The sequence below is a fragment of the Vespa mandarinia genome, chromosome 16 (assembly GCF_050613455.1).
Source record: "Vespa mandarinia isolate Hongniang chromosome 16, ASM5061345v1, whole genome shotgun sequence".
NCBI lineage: Eukaryota > Metazoa > Arthropoda > Insecta > Hymenoptera > Vespidae > Vespa > Vespa mandarinia.
In genome coordinates this window covers 967,501-985,349 of record NC_140825.1, presented here as the reverse complement: position 1 = coordinate 985,349, position 17,849 = coordinate 967,501, and the positions used below count along the sequence as shown (strand labels likewise).

The window sequence follows — 17,849 nt, the reverse complement described above, 5'->3', positions numbered from 1 at the left end:
ATTACTCTCTTTTTCGAGATTTCTTATATATAGGCTAACTTTTCTTTTTTTTTTTTTTAAGATTGTAAAACTACAAGCTCAGCTTATAAAACTGGAAGCCTAACTAGAAGCCTAAAAGGTCTCCTAAAGGAATCCAATTGATTTTTAATAATCACTTTAGAACTTTTGGACACGCCTTAGGACTTTTGGCCCATCCTGTACATATATATATTATTAACATATATATGTATATTATATATATACATATATATATTATATACATATATTATATATATATGTATATATATAATAACATTTTTATGACGTTAATCATGACAGATCTTTTCTCTGAGTCAAGCAGAAAGAAAAAAAAAGATAAAATTATGTATAACAAAAAAAAAAAAGAAAAAAAAAAATAGAAAAAAGAGGAAATACAAAATATAAATAATCCCATTCGATAATTTACAATCATATTGACCACGATTCTAAGCACGATATTAATTTTTTTTACTGATCTATATTTCGTTTTTTTTTGCTTCTGTTCCTTTAACTTTAATTTAACGGGGTACTTGAAATTAGTTTAAAAATTAAAAAAATTAAAAAAAAAAGAAAAAAAAACAAAGAAAAAGATAAAAATAGGAAGAAAAAAAAAGAAAGAAAGGAAGAAAATGCCATGTTAAAAATATTTTCCGACTTTACCAAATAGCTGTACGGTGTGTCGATGTTTAAAAAAATGATTGTGTATATTTTATATAATAATATGCACGATCTTCATAATAACGATTACATTGTCCGCAATATGTATTCTTAATATCTATTTTCGAACACACACACACACACATAAATACACGCGCGCTGACACGCACACACGCACGCACCCAAGCACGCAACACAAGTGTCTCTTCTATAAAGTTTCACAGTCGTTGGAAAAAAAAATAAATAAAATAAAAAATAATAAAATAGAAAACCAAAAAAAAAAAAAGGAAACACGAAAAAAATAATTATATCCCGTATATCTCTCTCTCTGAATGGAACTCGCTAAGGAAACAAAAATAAATAAATTAATAAAATAAATTTTAAAAATAAATAAAATAAAATAAAATAAAATAAAATAAAATAAATAAATAAATAAATAAATAAATAAATAAATAAATAAATAAATAAAGAAAAGCCGATGAGCATAAAAATCAAATGAACATATTACATTGTCTCGAAAAGTTTTATAATTCTCGATACTATCTCTCGGCCATGGTAATGTTTACCTTTTGGAGTCAAGAATGGCGTCTAAGAATTATAAAACATCTTTTCCGAAACTATAGAAAATCAAAATGTTTTTTTCCAAGCTCGACGAGATCGATATATGTTGTTTTTAAGTCTAAATGTGTATACAAAAGTTCGTCGGTTACGAGAACAATTACAACTACAACAATTACAACTACAATAATAAAAAGAAAAAAAAAATAAAAAAAATAAAAAAAAAATAAAAAAAGAAGAAAAAAGAAAAAAAAGTAATAAAAATAAAAGTTTTAAAAACGAAAACAAAAAAAAATATAATAAGAGGAAAAATAAGTAATTAATAAAATAAAATAAATAAATAAATATACAAAAGTCGAGTACGCCTTTTTGGTAACATTTTTCGTGCCTCGATTACGAAATAAATATATATCGAGTGTACACAGGCATGATCAAAAATCATAGTTTATCGTGTAGATAACGTATATATATATATATATATATATATATATATATGCATATATATATACATATATATATATATATATATATATATATATATATACGCCATATCATCGTGATGATTAAAAATAAAATTTATTGAAATAGTAGAATTTAAGATAGCATTATACACATTATACTTTCTCTATGGGCTCATTATTATTATATATAGTTATTATTATCATTAAGCGTGTCTATTAAGTATTAAACTAAAAATATCATGCTTGACTTCTCTGTGTATGGAACTTAAGAAACAAAAAAAAGAAAAAAGAAAAGAACAAAAAATAAAAAAGAGTTCTTTGTGTTTTAAACCGCATTGTAATATAGCATTAATAGAAAATATACGTTAAATAATTAGAAAAATTAATTTTTTCAAATCCTTCGATGATAGTAAACAGAATTTAGACTTTTAATGTCTCTCTCTCTCTCCTTACATGAGAATAAGAATTTCGATATGTAATTATTATTATTATTATTATTATTATTATTATTATTATTATTATTATTACTCTGTTTATTATTATTATTATTATTATTATTATTATTATTATTATTATTATTATTATTATTATTATTAATAATATTATTATTACTGTTCGCTTTGCAAATCTATAACATTATAATCGACGAAAATTTTCAAGTACATTATTATCGATATCATGCTCGATTACTGTCAAGTTTCATTGATACTCTGTTAAAATAGTTTAAGCTCGTTATTATAAATAAATTATCATCATCATTATTATTTTTTTTTTACATTATGCAGTAAGCATTTAGCCACTGCCACGAACACAATCAAATTTTATTAAATCGATTGAACCGAATAGTTAGTTCAGAGAGTTAAGATTTAATTTCTGTTTTATGACTTTTTAAGAAATATTATTTCTTTCTAACTTCTTGACTAGAGTAAATCTTGTAGTTTATTTGAATCATCACTGGATTTATTTATGAATTGACATTACATAATAAAAAAAGAAAAAAAGATTGTATAATGTATCTACTTATTAAATAATATCATGTAACCATTACACATGTAACAAAAATCCAATGTTGTCAATAAAAATTAAATATTATATATAAAATCTAAATATAATATCGTATGTGCTTATATATTTCATTTCTTTATAATATTATTTTAATATTATAATTATAATCTTATTCCTATGAATAAAAAATTATGTTTAAGGAATGTTTATGCAAATAAAAGCATTTTATTCGTAATGAAAAAATTGGCTATATAAAAAATACAAAATATTTTTATATATTATATCCTAAATATAATAGGTCATGCAAAGTACATCATATTTATTAATATAAAATCATGGACGGATTTAAATACTATCTTTGCTTTGACTATTATTAGAGATTTCTTTAAAGTCATTTCTTTTGCATGAATTTTTTTTTATACTATTAAAGATGTGAAACCTTTTGGTTTAACTCCAAACATCCTTAATTTATATTTTTAAAGTTCAAATAAAATACACGTACTTGTATATTAATATAAACAAAATCTTTCAAAAAGAGAAAATTATTTGTCATATAAAATTAATAAAAATGTAGTATATAAATATATATGTGTGTGTATAAGATTCTCTTTAGTACAGAAATGGACGGAATTAAAGTATGTAATAGAACGTATATCTCTCACAACCTATAAGAAAATAACATTCATAATATTGAGAGATCTTTGAACTATGTTTGCTAATAACAATATCCATAATTGTGCAATTATTTCTCTAAGAGAATTTTGTAAAAGCAGTAAATTATATATCTTTCCTATATATTTCTAGAAAGTATTTTAAAATGTTTCTCTGTTATGCTATAGAAACAGAAAGTTTACGCGAGTAAGTTTTTCCTTCCCATTCTTGGTCAGAAGGAAGAGATTCATGACGTACTTTACAAATACGTGGTCCATATTTGAGTAATATCATTATAACGCCAACTACAAAAAGTGTTAAACAGGCACTGGCTGGCCAAAACACGTGTAAACTCATTGTGCAGTAACTTTAAGCGACTTCTCGATTAAAACTTTGTTTTTTAAATCTATCAATTTTTCTTTCAATATTATTTTCTACTTTGTACAAATAAGAAACACAAAAGGTGGTTCTATGTTAATACTAAATCTTTGTAATATTCTCTGATTTTTGTACATACGTTTCTCAATCATAAAACATTAAAATTAAAGTGAAATTAAATTTCACTTTCACGTTTATGCATTTCCAAGTATTCCTGCGAATTAGAACCTTTTCCTTGAGATTCAGTATCGTGATATTCTATTACTTCAGACTTAACTATCGGTTGTGTAGTGTGAATGGATTCTAATTCGGTTAAATCCAGAGGTGGAGTTTTATGTGGCAATACAGTCCACAAAGATTGAATGTATCGATTTCCTAACAAAAATAAACTCAGATTAATTATATCTATAATCGAATATACCTATATGATGAGACCACATATAAACAACGAATAAATATAAAACATAACCTAAAGATAATAATAATAATAATAATTATCATATAAAGAAACAAGAAAATATTATCCAATAAATTTTAGATTTACCAGTATGACGATCTTGCCAATAAGCTCTGTGACGGGAACACCAGCAGAATATAATATTCAAAAGAAATATAAATCCACCTATTACGGAACAAATGGTGATGGTAATGTAAAAAGGTGTGAAATCTCCGTATTCGTGCTTTACAAAATATGGATTCTTCAGGTATTCTTCACGCTCGTCTAGAATGGACATTTTATAAATTTAAGACCTAGTTATTTCTGAAAAAGAAATAAAAAGAGAAACTTCTTGAGTACATAAATTTATGTGATTAAATCTTAAACAAATATGCACATATACATATTTATGATAAAAAAAAAAAAAAAAAAAAACCCGCATAAAAAAATATATGATCTTTAATAAAATAATATACATTTTATTTAAAACTTAATCACGTTATCATAACCTAACGATTAAAATATTTTAATGTTTGAGACTCAATAAAGACGAAGTTATGCGTAAACGAAGCGTCCTAAGGCGTGGCGTTCAACGTGTACTAATTCTCTTAATACCAAAAATCATCTCAAATATTATATATATAACATAATTAAAATAAATTAATATTAATAATTACTTATTAATTCAACTTTTATGTTTGTTTTTTATAAAAGAACGAAACTAAAAATTGAAAATATGAGTAATGCAAACAACAATAAATTATATGCTATGAATCCATCGATAACGATTTTACATACCATAGATCCTTTTCGTGTCTTCTCCTTTTAAATTTGCAAATACATACATGTATTCTTGATAAATAATATCAATTTATTTTGATTTCGTAAATATAAAGACACTTACAACAATTAATAAAGAACACACGACACATAAGACGCTGTTAAATACCGAACCATGTTGGAATGTGTTTAGTTACATCGAAACGTGTATTAGATCAAGTTGTATTGGGCGGGGCATGATAAATAGGAAGGGTTGAGTAGAGTGGAAACATTTCGTTGGATTTCTACGTACAATGATTACGTCATAGGACACTTAACCAATGAGAAACGAGATTGAAAATATCGAAAACATCGTTGTATATATCGACTCGAATATCGATATGTACATATATAAATACATCGAGTAAAACTTCTCTATTTTTAATTAAAGGTTATTCAGTAGTTCTGATGAACAATTTTAAAGACGAATCTAGGACATCTTTTTCAAATTTTTCAAAAAGTTTTTTTTCAAAAATAGTTTATTCACAAACAAAAATCTCACGATATATTGAAATCTAATTGTAAATCTCGCAAATATTAATCGAATAGTTGCATATTTCAATGTATTTTTAAAATTAATTTATAAGTTAGTTATAATTTTTTTAGACCTTTCTTCTTTTAGACCTTCTGTTTAAGCCTATTGTTCCGCTTATCTATAAACTTTTATTTAGATCTGTGTAAATATTCAATAAGGTTCAGAATATGCAATTTATAAGATTTACGTATATATAATTTATATATACCGTGTATTTACACCTAGATACATAAATTCAAATTCAAATTCAAATTCAAATTATAATATATATTAGAATTTAAAGTTATTAACTTAATTCTATCTTATTATATAGACAGAGTATATCTTATCTTTAATACCTTATAGATACTCCTTACAATGGATTTGAAATTTTCTTTTACTTTTGCGTTGCTATTGGCGCAGATTGACTCGATGATTTGGAATCACGCATAGAAGCACTACGTCTTCGTTTAATTTCTTCTTTGCGTCTATTCTTTGCCTCCTTTTGTCTTTGAGCTAACAACTTAGCATAATCAGCAGCTTGCTCCTTGCGTGCCAAGCAACGCCTCTTTTTCAATGCACGCCTATGTCTTCTTCTCTGTAAAAATATAAATAAAATAAATTAGTATAATTTAAATGACTTAATAATTTCAATACATGTCAATAGATATTTCTTCTTTTTTATTATACCTGTAACGTCAATGGAGTAATTAAACGTTGTATTTTAGGCGCCTTTAGTCGTTCTTTCTTGCCTTCTTTCTGAACAGGTCTTTTAACGACGAATTGACGTACGTCATCTTCCTTTGTAAGATTAAAAAGCTTACGGATTTTACTAGCTCTCTTTGGTCCCAAACGACGCGGAACTTGCGTATCGGTAAGTCCAGGAATTTCCTAAATAAAAATAAATATTAATAGAATAATAATAACATACCTAATTACTTAATAATAGAAATAATTTATATGAATTTTTAATTGTCTCGTTAGTACACTGAGAAAGAGTCAAAATAATGGAACAATTTCCCAAATTAAAACGATAATTGATCTACCATGCCTACGATAGTACTTCAAGATTATTTATCATTCTTGTGTACACCCTTAAATAACATGGATACATATAGCATTTTCATGTTTATCTTACCTGCTCTCCTTTCTTCACAATTACCAAGGCAAGTACCGACAAATTCGCATCGACGATGCAACCACGTACAGATTTACGTTTCCTTTCTCCATCGCGTCTGGGTCTGTAGCAAGAATGTCCCTTTGATAGTAATAATCGTACACGACCTATTAAAAGTATCGTCATAAAATTATCCTTACAACAAAGAAAGTTATATATAGATTAAATGAAATTTTTAAAAATACTTGCCATTAGTTAAAATACCCTGTTTCATAGGGAAACCTTGTTTGTCATTACCACCAGCAATACGTACTACATATCCCTTCCATTCATCGCCAAGAGAATCGGCTTCTACCTCTGCTCCCATTCGTTTTTCGTAAAACATTCGGAGCTTGTGCTCGTCCGAAATCTCGAATAATTTTTGGCATCCTGTAGCCGGGAATGATACGTTCAACTGTAAAAGAACAATCGCTAATGATTAACATTAAGGAAAATTCAATTAAAATTTTATTATAAATGTAAAAGATTAAATTGTGTTCTCAGCGCGTTAATTCGGTAATAATTTTAATCAGAAAAACAATTACATCGAAAATTCATTATCTTAAACGAATAATATATCATTATATGAGACATAGAAATATATAATCGTGTACTTTTAACACTAATAAACAATTACGAATAGCGGCTGCAACATATGACGCCGATGATTTGAATAACCTGTATTGAATATGAAAACACACTTTGTTAAAATTATTAATGTGAAAGAAATATACGCAAGCCTTTATAATATCTTTAAAAGTAATCAAATTTTTTAAAGGAAAATGGATCTCGAAAATATTATTGGATTCGTACCTTCATTGTGATAAAATCTAAATACCACTAAGAGCCGTGAACGAGAAAGACCATTAACAAGAAATGTATCGGATATCTTTCAGATTATTGCAACGCTGCTTTCTGATTGGCTTGTGAGCTTCCGTGTGGCGTGACTGCCACGCTCTCTAGCGACGTTGTTGAACTATCACATACCTATAATAATGGAGGTATATTTAAAATAAATTTAATTTTACTTAACAAATTTTTTTCATTTAAAAAAAAAAGAAAATTTTTATATACATTTATAAATTATTAATAATAATATATTAAGTATACATAAAAATGATATATTAATATCATTTTTGTACTCATTGCAATTTATCATCATATTTATTGTATGTATTGTATAGTAAATGTTTAATTATTTATTATTGTTAAGTGATAAGTTTTCAAGAATATCACCTTCTTTTCTATTTATATTTTCTAATAATACCAGTTAAAAAATGATTTCGAAAAAGTGATTGACTTGATTATATATAATTGAAAAAGTTATTACTGCAGATACCCCAAGCAAAAGATTTTATATTTATGAATATCTTTTTAACATGACTATATTCCAAATAGTGAATAATATATATTAGAAAAAAATGTTGCGAAAGATCGATTGATATTATTAGAAGAGATGTAAGTTAAAAAAATACACTAATTACCTATAATCAACAAGGGCGATTCAGATTTTGTATTGAAGTATTATTCACTGTATCGATATGACGTCACGTTTATCACCAGGATAGTTAAATTATTCTCATCGCGCATGCGCAATAAAATAAATATATTATTATTACAAAATAAATATATTAATTTCTTTATCTATTATCAATATATACAATATAATAATAAATATAATAATCAAAAAGATTTTATTAATCGCTATTGTCAACATAAAGATAAATCTATTTTTTTTTTTTTTTTTTTTTTTCTTTTTTTTTTTTTTTTTTTTTTACTAAACAATTTCCTATCAAACATATTTTTTTTTTAATTTCTATTTCATGATGTAAAAAAAGAAATAATTAGTACATTGAATATTAAATTTCTATTTATGATAGATCCCTTTTGTAAATATTCTAAAAGAATAATATTTTGTAAAATTATGATTTATAAATATTTAATTATGTGTAATTTATATATATGAAAACTTCATACAGAAAAGAATTTCTTACTATACTCTTACTTAATTTATAATCACCATATATATGTGTGTATATATATATATATATAAAACATATCTTTCTTTTTTAATATAGTGACATAAAAGTTAAGATTATTTTTATTGTTATTAAATGTATGTTTGTGTATATTCGTGAATATGGAATGAAAACCAATGAGATGCAAATGTGTAAAATAAGATCAATAAATTTCTAAAGAACATTGAAATATTTTATACAATTTCTATATATTGACAGTGAATTATATATTAATACAATTTTGTTTTCTTTGAAAATGCTTCCGTCATCTTTTTTGCAAATATTACGATGTAAGTCTATTTAAATCGATATAAAATAATACATTGCTATTATTGTTATTGATTTTAAAACTACGAAAACTTTATTAATTGTGTTACTGTTATAAATTATTATTGGTTATGTAACTAATATAAATTCGTTATAGTTCAAACATGTCGGATGTCACAATTTACATTTGTACCTGTATCCAATCCTGTCAGACAAGAAGATATATTACAATTAAGAAACTTTATAGAAAATAACAATGAAATATGCGTCTTAACCGGTGCTGGGGTTTCCACTGAAAGTGGAATTCCAGATTATAGATCTGCAGGTGTTGGTATTTATGCTAGAAGCAGTCGAAGACCGGTTCTTTATAAAGATTTTTGTTCTAATGAATTTATTAGAAGACGATATTGGGCACGAAATTATGTAGGATGGCCTAGGTTTGAATTCTTTTTTTTGTTTTTTTTTTTCAATTTAAATAAAATAAATTCTAAAGCATATTATAATTGAATACATATAGAAATTTTTATAACATAGATTTTCAACGTTTCAACCAAATGATACTCATAAAGTATTAAAAAATCTTGAAGAAATTGGCAAGATATCATGTATTGTTACACAAAATGTGGATAATTTACATACAAAAGCTGGAAATAGAAATGTTATAGAACTTCATGGTACAGCTTTTCGAGTAATGTGTCTTAATTGTAATCATAAAATGGAACGGTCTAATTTTCAAAATATTCTTAAGGAACTCAATCCACTTTTAAATAGTCATAGCGAAATGATAAGGCCTGACGGAGATGTAGATTTAACTCAGGTATTTTTTGATAATAATTTAATAAATATTACGCATATATGTATTTTTATAACAATTCATACAATTTTTTATAGCAAGAGACTGAAGAATTTAATGTTCCACCGTGTGGAAATTGTGGTGGTGTATTGAAACCAGACATAGTCTTTTTTGGTGATAATGTACCTCGTCATGTTGTAGAAAATGTAAAAAATATAGTAGAGCAATCGAGTTCATTATTAATTTTAGGAACATCTTTAAGTACATTTTCTGGTTATAGAATAGTACTTCAAGCTTTAAATGCTAAAAAACCTATAATATTAGTAAATATTGGTAAAACTAGAGCTGATAATGATATATCTATTAGAATAGAAGGAAGATGTGGATATATACTCCCTGAAGCTTGTAGATTTAATAATTCAATTATAAAAAATAAAGTTTATTCTTAACTGTACTCATTAATGTTGTTCATTTTTTGCTCACAAAATCGTATTCTTATTAAATTGTAATATTTACAATTTGCAAATGAAATATTTTTTTTGTACTGTTAACATATAAATATTTTATGAAATCATGTTTACCTTTTAAATATGTATGGACAAGATTAGAAAACATTATTATATGATATTTAATATAGATTTAATGTTTCATTACAAATGTTTAATGACATAATCATTTATGACGTGTGTATTGTTATTTCATCAATTGGAAGATTTAGATTCTTTAGCATGTTGAAGACTCTGTGTAATATATAATTTAGCTAAGCTTTGTGCACAGAATTGTGATATATGTTCACTGTAAGTGTTAATTTGTCCTGCGACAATCATTGGATTTAATCTTGGTGGTACTGGTAATGGTCTCATTATTTTGTTGATATCATCATCGGGAAGTGGTGGTTCATCTTTAGCAGCTCTTGCTGCATTTTCTTGAGCTCTCTTTGCTAACAATCGATTTTTGTCCTGTTGCTGTCGAACAACCAATTGTTGATATCTATTGAATTTCATAGCTTCTTGATTTAATTCATCTACACGATCCATTAAACAACGTAATTGATTTTCCAATACTGTAGCAGTTCCAAGATCTAAATATTTAGTGCCTTCTTCTTCTGGAATCATTTCTTCTAATTCTGACATCATAATATTTGTTAAATTACTATTTTTTATAACAACAGGAATTTCAACGAAAAGACTTTCATAACCGATCTTAAGTGCCCGTAAAGCTTCGGGAGTAAATTCGCCTTCCTTATACATTTGTATAGCTTGTGGTGTGAGACGATAAGCTTTAAGAGTTAAAAACCCTCTGGCCGACTTGGCAGTATCATAAATAAGCACAACAGATTCTTCTATAGACGTTTGATAATGATATTGTGATTCTAAAAGTGATACATTTAAAAAATTACCAACATCTGCACTTTGATACCATCCAACGTGAAAATGATCAACGTTAACCCTATATATAATAAGAAATACAATGGATATATAATATAAATAATTTGAACTATATTACAAGATTTATTTGTACATACCATCTAAGTCTACGCATCATAGCTAATTGATATTCCTCTTCGTCGGCGATTTCGTCATTTTTAGGGAAAGGAAAACAATTGGTTATTTCCAATCTGTTTTGTACAACTAAACCAAGAAGTGCACCTTGTGCAACTTCCATGTTGCTCATAGACTCCTCATGACAATGTTTTACCATTTTCATTACAACTAATCCATCGCATTGAACATAATCTATACGTGGTTCTACTTCAGGAATTCTTCTTGATTGTGTTCTTGAAGCCATTTTGATAGAAAGAAATAATAGATTTTATAAGCTACGAAAAACGTGACTTTTATCGAAGTCTGTCACTCAGATTCGCGCACAATGCCTACCCATGCCGATGATGGGGAATAAAACAGTCATAGAGTTTCCTTACAATAGAAATATCGTATTATAACTAATATGTTGATTAAGCGCTATCTCGTGGCAAAAGAAAAATTTTCATTCTAAATTTTACAAATTAATCTGTAAAAAAAATTGAATAAAATTATATAAAAGGATTAAATTAAATAGAATTGAATAATATTTTCAATTTGATTCGATGATTTACATTTCTATGAAATAATTCGTCAATGATTTACCACGTGACCAAAGATTAATTCGTCAAGGATATATGATGTATCTATAGATTGATTAGTTAATGGTTCATCATATATCTACGAAGTAGTTCGTCAATGATTCATAACGTTCTACAGAATAATTCGTCAATGCACAATTACAGTAGGTCGTCCACAAGGGATTAATCGTTTATAATTAATTGTTATATATTAATATTATAAAAATATATTATGCTACAATAAAAATCATTGTACGATTAAATATTGCTTGCATATATCATTATAGTATTATCTGTATAATATTATTATATTTAATATATCTATATATTATTGTGTTATTTTCTAGACATGTACAGAGAGAGAGAGAGAGAGAGAGAGAGAGAGAGAGAGAGAGAGAGAGAGAGAGAGAGAGAGAGGGAGAGAGACAGAGAATGTTATTTATCTTTATAAAAGAATGTTATTTGATTTGAAAGTATGCGATTTTGATTCGTCACTTTTATAAATAATCAGTTGAGATATTAATAGTTAAATATATCCTTTAATAAATAAAGAAATAATTTTGTTTATCACAAAATGATAAATAATGAATAATTATTGATTATTCTAAAGTCTAACGTTATAGATAATAAGTTTTTTGAAACTTACTACCAGGTAGCGCTTCAATCACTCTGTATTTAGGTTTGAATTACTACGACTTTACAATTACGCCATGAATTTTTATGAATTCAATTTTTGTTCGATTTTGTTTATTAAGAAATTCATTCGAATGACAAAAATATTTTTTTATACGAGATCATTATTGTGGCTACAGTAGATCATCATACATTGACTGATGTTCCAGTTCAGATTTTTCAATTTACGCGCGGCCATGGCGCGAGGGGCAAATGTAATTTACAGAGGCACACACATCGATACGAGGGATCGAGAGGAGGGATAGGATTCTCCTAACGCATTTTTAGTTCATTTTTTTTCCGCTATCGTCGCTATAGTCACATACGTCTCGAGCGATATTGGTTGAACAGTTTTAATACCATCGTGTTCGTTTGTAGTTGGAAAAGACGGAAAAAGTGTATAACGGAGTCTTAGTCGTCGTCGTTGCAAAATATAACCTCTTAAATAAAATGATACAATTTTTATCTGGATCGCTTAAAGTTTTGTTCTTTCGACAAATTTGACTTAACCAAACTTGAATTGCTTTATTAACGCGGTAATAAACTAAATATACGCATCATGAAAGTTATCGTGAAAAAACTTCAGGGAAAAGAATATATTATCGATGTGAGTGATACAAATATTTTAAATTTTGTAAACTTTTACTATGTTTCTTATTTATATATATATATATGTATATATATATATATATACACGTGTATATATATACATTTACATATACGTATACATATACGTATATATATATATATACACATATGTATGTATATATATATATATATATATATAGATACAGATACACACAATCTTATTTCAATTGATTTAATTAGAAATTCATGCTAATTTAGAAGAAATATCGTGTATTTTATGTTATCTGTCGTGCATGATTTATTCCATTGTTTCAGATTATGCCAACAGAAACTGTCCTACAACTGAAACATAAATTAAGTGACCTTTTAGGCATTGAGGTACCACAACAAAGATTATTGCTTACAGGCAAAACATTGGCTGGTAAGATGATTTAATATTGCATTTAAGAATTTATATGTGTATATAAACACACGTTCACACACGCATACACATATGTAAAAGGAAATTTTATCTTATTATCAATCGTATTCGATTTTAGATGAACAGCCATTAAGTTTTTATCCAGCAATTAAGGATGGAAGTAGACTTAACTTAGTTGTTATAAAGAAAGCAGAAGAAGGACCAAGTGAGGCTAAATCTTATCACAAAACTGGAACACAAATTTTGAGAGATGAGGTTACCAGAGTTTTAAGGCATTATTATACAGAATCTGAAGCAGAATCAATCGTTAATGAGTTAATAAAAGACTTGAAGAACAAAGTAAATAACCTTAGTTACGACGACTTGGAAAGATTCGCAACAGCATTATTACAGGACCAAGAAAATATAGCTTAAGATTATTTCAATTTTGCAATATCGCTTATCAATCGAATATAACTTTATTTAATCGATATCTTGCCTCATTGTACCCCACATTCGATAGTATTTAAGAAAGATAAATATCATATATATCATCGGGAAATGTTAATTAATTTTTTCTTTTATATTTCTTCTTTTTTATTGTTTTACGGTACAATCGCGAAAAAAAGAATATACGTTTACAACAATGATCTAATATGGATCAGCAAGATCCACTTGACGGTAATATCTTGCTACCAGACATATGAACAAATTTAGTGCTCTTATTTCGTGTTCTTCCAACTTTTTCTAAATAAACAGAAATGTGTAGCATTAGACGTGTAATTTTTATAAAAATTTACGATTCAAGAAAAGTTCAGTAATTGAAGCATATCTTATTATATATTACATTTTATATTAAGCTTTTACTGAAATTAACATAATTTATAATCAATGCCAAAATTGTGAGTATAGTTATTTATAAGAAATTTTTGTTTTTATAAAATATCTTAATTTTTTTTTTCTTCCCATTAGAACAAAATCGTACTGAACTTTTCTTAAAATGAAAAATATTGTAAGTAAATATATATTACAGAATTTGCTCTAATAACAGAACATGCCCTTGCCAAAGAACGTAAGCAGGAGCATGTATCAGGATTCAATGGTAAATCCAAACCAACCAATAAAGCATAGAGCCATTGTCCGATTTTGTATTCAATTTTTCCTTGTGTTTGTACATACTCAACTAAATATTCCAAGACTTGTTCTATTAATGGTTGTTTCATACGTAAAAGTATTGTCAATGTTGGATTACGAGTTTTGTTCTCATTGCTACATTCCTCAGAACAGCAAGCGATCCAACCACGTTGATCATCTATACTAGGCTGAAATGGTAATCACAAGTATTCTTTTAAATAAAATCTATATTATGCTTTTAGTAATCCAAAAAAGGTATATATTTATCTACCACTTGTGTCTCTTGAGATTTCCATTTGCATTTAAATTTTTTTATTTCATCTTTCATTTGAATAACGTACAATTTTAAATCTTTAAAATTTCCTAATTGACGTTCTTGCCAATCACTAGTAGGTCCGAGACATGGTGGTGCTTCGACACATCCTGCCAACTATTATTATATTTATTTTGTGATGTTTAAATAATACTATGTTAAATGTAATTTATTAGTATCGCATTGACTTACATTCTCAACATATATTGTAGGTTTCTTCAAACATTCTCGATCTATATCAGCCACTACTACGTCAGCACATTGTTGAGCTTCTATTCTAGAAATAGAAAATAAAACGATGAAGAAATGTGAATATATTTTATCTTGTTAATGTATATAAAATAATACAGTAATACTTACACTACACGCTTGATGTAGTCTCCTCCAGAAATTGGAGGTTGTTTGAGATCAATATCTTCATCGATATTACCTACATAAAACGCTGGTTCTCTTAAAGAATCCATTTCATTTCTTCTTTATAAATATTGATATATATTATCAATTTTACAATGTATACCTCTTTGTTGAAAAATTCGTTAATGTCGTAATATCACTTATTTACATATATATTTAACTTAGGTGAAAATTTGTTTTTTAATTAAATTGATTTAAATGAAACACGTTATCTATATAAAAATAATTTCTTTGTTGTCTAACAAAATTTTCATACATTCATTCTGTACAAACTTGGTAGTACTGTCTATCATAAATTCGTATAGAAATCGTACGGTCCTGTGATATTGAATTAGTTGGAAATATTGAAAATTCCAACTAATGTGTATAAAGTACGAATTCTTAAATGATTATTTTCTATGATAGTTTAATATAAAAGAAAAAAAATTAAAATATATTTTTAAAATGAAGGTTATAAAGTTAAAATGGCATCTATAGTACAACAACCAATCAGAATTGAGTGACGGTTATCGATAATTGGTTAGAGAAATCGTTGTGGTCCAAGAAAATAAATCAAAGGAATGTCGTATCTATGTAACTACTTTCATTGCACAGTTGGGATCACTGAATCACAAATTTGGAATTGTTACGCTTTCATTATTATCTTTTAAATATATTTTTAAATATTAATAATTTATAAATAGTGATAATGTTTTCGCGTGCAATAAATAAAATATTTAGACGATCATATTGTGAAAGAATTTTAACGTGTCGTGTTTATTCATCAAATACATCACAACTAAATACAGGTATGAAAATTAGTTAGGTTATATTTTCTGATAAAATTTTGTTAAATATACTAAAATTTGTATCCATAGGCGAGGAACCTGATCCGGCACCAATATTTTTTAATCAGGAGACACAAGAGACATTGCAGTTATTAACAAGAATCGATTATAAGAAAGCTGTTAGAAAACGTTTGACCGGTAAAAAATTACAATGTCCTGAATATAAATTTATGACCGATAAAGAATTAAAAGAAGCTTTGGATCTTGGAAAAAAGAGAGCCCATAAGCGTTTGCAAATGCCTCCTGTAGTGAAGACGAGAAAAGAAATAGATGTGATATTAAGTAAAGACGAAGCATTAGAGGGATTTTGTACAAGTAAATACGTTTTTACGGATATAAGTTTTGGTCTAAGAGATAGGGAAAGAATCATAGTAATTAGGGAATTGGATGGAACGCTTAGATATGCGAAGTGGGAAGAAAGAGAAAGACTAAATCAAGTCTATAATCCTAGAAGAGGAAAGGAAATGATACCTCCAAAATTATTTCAAGGAGAATATTTGGAGGTTAGAAAATGAGAACAAAAATAAAGTAGAAAAATTATTATTATTATTATTATTATTATTATTATTATTATTATTATTATTATTATTATTATTATTATTATTATTATTATTATCATTATTATTATTATTATTAATATTTATATAAACTCTTGTATATTTTCTTTAAGGATTTATTGAAGCGGGAAGTCTACGAATATATATTAGATCGTGCTTGCATTCAATATGATCCAGACGATCCAGAATATAAAAGGATTACAGAGACAGTTTACGAAGATATAAATAAAAAGAAGAAATTCGAATATTTGAGATCTACAAGACACTTTGGTCCTTTAGCATTTTATCTTGCTTGGAATAAAAGTATAGATAAATTGCTTTGCGATATAATAGAATTAGGAAAAATGGAGGAAGCTGTGGCATTAATACGTCTCTATCACAAGATACATCCTCAAGTAAATTCAGCTACAACAAAGTGTGAAAGTGAAGATCCTATAAAATTAATATTGCATTATGCCTCGTTAGATTCACCTGTAGGTCCTTTGATTAAGAAAATTTTAGCAGCGTATCAAGAATTAGAGAGTGAAAGGCAGAAAGTAGCTGAAGGTATTAAGACATCTCATGGTATTAATTCAGATAAGTCATAATTTTTAAATGTATAAATAAATAATGAACTAAATATAATACGGATCGTGTCTTTTTTTGCTTACGATCATTATCATCATCATCATCATCATCATCATCATCATCATCATCATCATCATCATCATCATTATTATTATTATTATTATAATCATTATTTTATGGAACATATAGGAATAACGAAAGGAATTAAATATATTAACTTTAATAATGAATTTAAGATACTTTTGTATGGTATGTTATGGTTAGCTTTATTCATTGTACGTACGGTGAAATAATCGATGGATAACAGATGAGCATTGCTAGGATATAATTCGATGATTATTACTCGATTATTTTATTACGTAGTAGTTACTTACAAACATTTACAAATGTAACAATTCAATTCGATTTAGCTTACAGGATCGTCAGAAAACATTGCACCTAACTTGCTAATATTATTAATACGGAAAAATGTCAAAGTATAATTCATTCAGTGTCCTTCTACAGAAAAAACGAAGAATTTTTATCATTTTTCTTGGCGTTCGATA

The 17,849-nt window shown here is 26.6% G+C and overlaps 8 protein-coding genes across 9 annotated transcripts; 3 read left to right on the top strand and 5 right to left on the bottom strand.

The window, feature by feature from the left end:
* Nucleotides 1-2,963: 2,963 nt before the first annotated feature.
* wrm2 (wurmchen 2 transmembrane micropeptide) lies at nt 2,964-3,709 on the bottom strand. The gene has a single exon (XM_035867308.2). The coding sequence runs from the start codon at nt 3,705-3,707 to the stop codon at nt 3,528-3,530; it is 180 nt and encodes a 59-aa protein (XP_035723201.1). The 5' UTR covers nt 3,708-3,709; the 3' UTR covers nt 2,964-3,527.
* Nucleotides 3,710-3,887: 178 nt separating this feature from the next.
* wrm1 (wurmchen 1 transmembrane protein) lies at nt 3,888-5,557 on the bottom strand. Of its 2 annotated transcripts, none has more exons than XM_035867306.2 (3): nt 4,963-5,557; nt 4,273-4,488; nt 3,888-4,103 (listed from the first exon to the last, which is right to left on the bottom strand). In XM_035867306.2, exons 2-3 carry the CDS (start codon nt 4,460-4,462, stop codon nt 3,904-3,906), a joined length of 390 nt encoding a protein of 129 aa, XP_035723199.1. In that variant the 5' UTR covers nt 4,463-4,488; nt 4,963-5,557; the 3' UTR covers nt 3,888-3,903. The 2 variants fall into 2 exon arrangements, with proteins under 2 accessions (XP_035723199.1, XP_085518004.1); XM_085661878.1 differs by having other exon boundaries at nt 4,273-4,449; nt 5,069-5,557.
* Nucleotides 5,558-5,710: 153 nt separating this feature from the next.
* Nucleotides 5,711-7,616, bottom strand: LOC118442104 (small ribosomal subunit protein eS6-like). Its single transcript, XM_035867303.2, has 5 exons — nt 7,467-7,616; nt 6,864-7,068; nt 6,636-6,781; nt 6,188-6,388; nt 5,711-6,095 (listed from the first exon to the last, which is right to left on the bottom strand). Exons 1-5 carry the CDS (start codon nt 7,470-7,472, stop codon nt 5,895-5,897), a joined length of 759 nt encoding a protein of 252 aa, XP_035723196.1. The 5' UTR covers nt 7,473-7,616; the 3' UTR covers nt 5,711-5,894.
* A 1,107-nt stretch (nt 7,617-8,723) lies between these two features.
* Nucleotides 8,724-10,180, top strand: Sirt4 (NAD-dependent protein deacylase sirtuin-4). Its single transcript, XM_035867325.2, has 4 exons — nt 8,724-8,961; nt 9,096-9,375; nt 9,473-9,755; nt 9,830-10,180. The coding sequence occupies exons 1-4, from the start codon at nt 8,928-8,930 to the stop codon at nt 10,178-10,180; spliced, it is 948 nt and encodes a 315-aa protein (XP_035723218.1). The 5' UTR covers nt 8,724-8,927.
* A 130-nt stretch (nt 10,181-10,310) lies between these two features.
* On the bottom strand, nt 10,311-11,645 carry eIF3h (eukaryotic translation initiation factor 3 subunit h). Its single transcript, XM_035867324.2, has 2 exons — nt 11,257-11,645; nt 10,311-11,180 (listed from the first exon to the last, which is right to left on the bottom strand). Exons 1-2 carry the CDS (start codon nt 11,517-11,519, stop codon nt 10,433-10,435), a joined length of 1,011 nt encoding a protein of 336 aa, XP_035723217.1. The 5' UTR covers nt 11,520-11,645; the 3' UTR covers nt 10,311-10,432.
* Nucleotides 11,646-12,823: 1,178 nt separating this feature from the next.
* Nucleotides 12,824-14,513, top strand: LOC118442102 (ubiquitin-like protein NEDD8). Its single transcript, XM_035867302.2, has 3 exons — nt 12,824-13,111; nt 13,408-13,513; nt 13,632-14,513. The coding sequence occupies exons 1-3, from the start codon at nt 13,064-13,066 to the stop codon at nt 13,925-13,927; spliced, it is 450 nt and encodes a 149-aa protein (XP_035723195.1). The 5' UTR covers nt 12,824-13,063; the 3' UTR covers nt 13,928-14,513.
* Nucleotides 14,099-15,762, bottom strand: Gem2 (Gemin 2). The gene is made up of 5 exons (XM_035867301.2): nt 15,300-15,762; nt 15,132-15,216; nt 14,898-15,056; nt 14,524-14,814; nt 14,099-14,239 (listed from the first exon to the last, which is right to left on the bottom strand). Exons 1-5 carry the CDS (start codon nt 15,401-15,403, stop codon nt 14,144-14,146), a joined length of 735 nt encoding a protein of 244 aa, XP_035723194.1. The 5' UTR covers nt 15,404-15,762; the 3' UTR covers nt 14,099-14,143.
* Nucleotides 15,763-15,941: 179 nt separating this feature from the next.
* mRpS22 (mitochondrial ribosomal protein S22) lies at nt 15,942-17,361 on the top strand. Its single transcript, XM_035867300.2, has 3 exons — nt 15,942-16,141; nt 16,211-16,683; nt 16,851-17,361. Exons 1-3 carry the CDS (start codon nt 16,042-16,044, stop codon nt 17,322-17,324), a joined length of 1,047 nt encoding a protein of 348 aa, XP_035723193.1. The 5' UTR covers nt 15,942-16,041; the 3' UTR covers nt 17,325-17,361.
* The last annotated feature ends 488 nt before the right edge of the window (nt 17,362-17,849 follow it).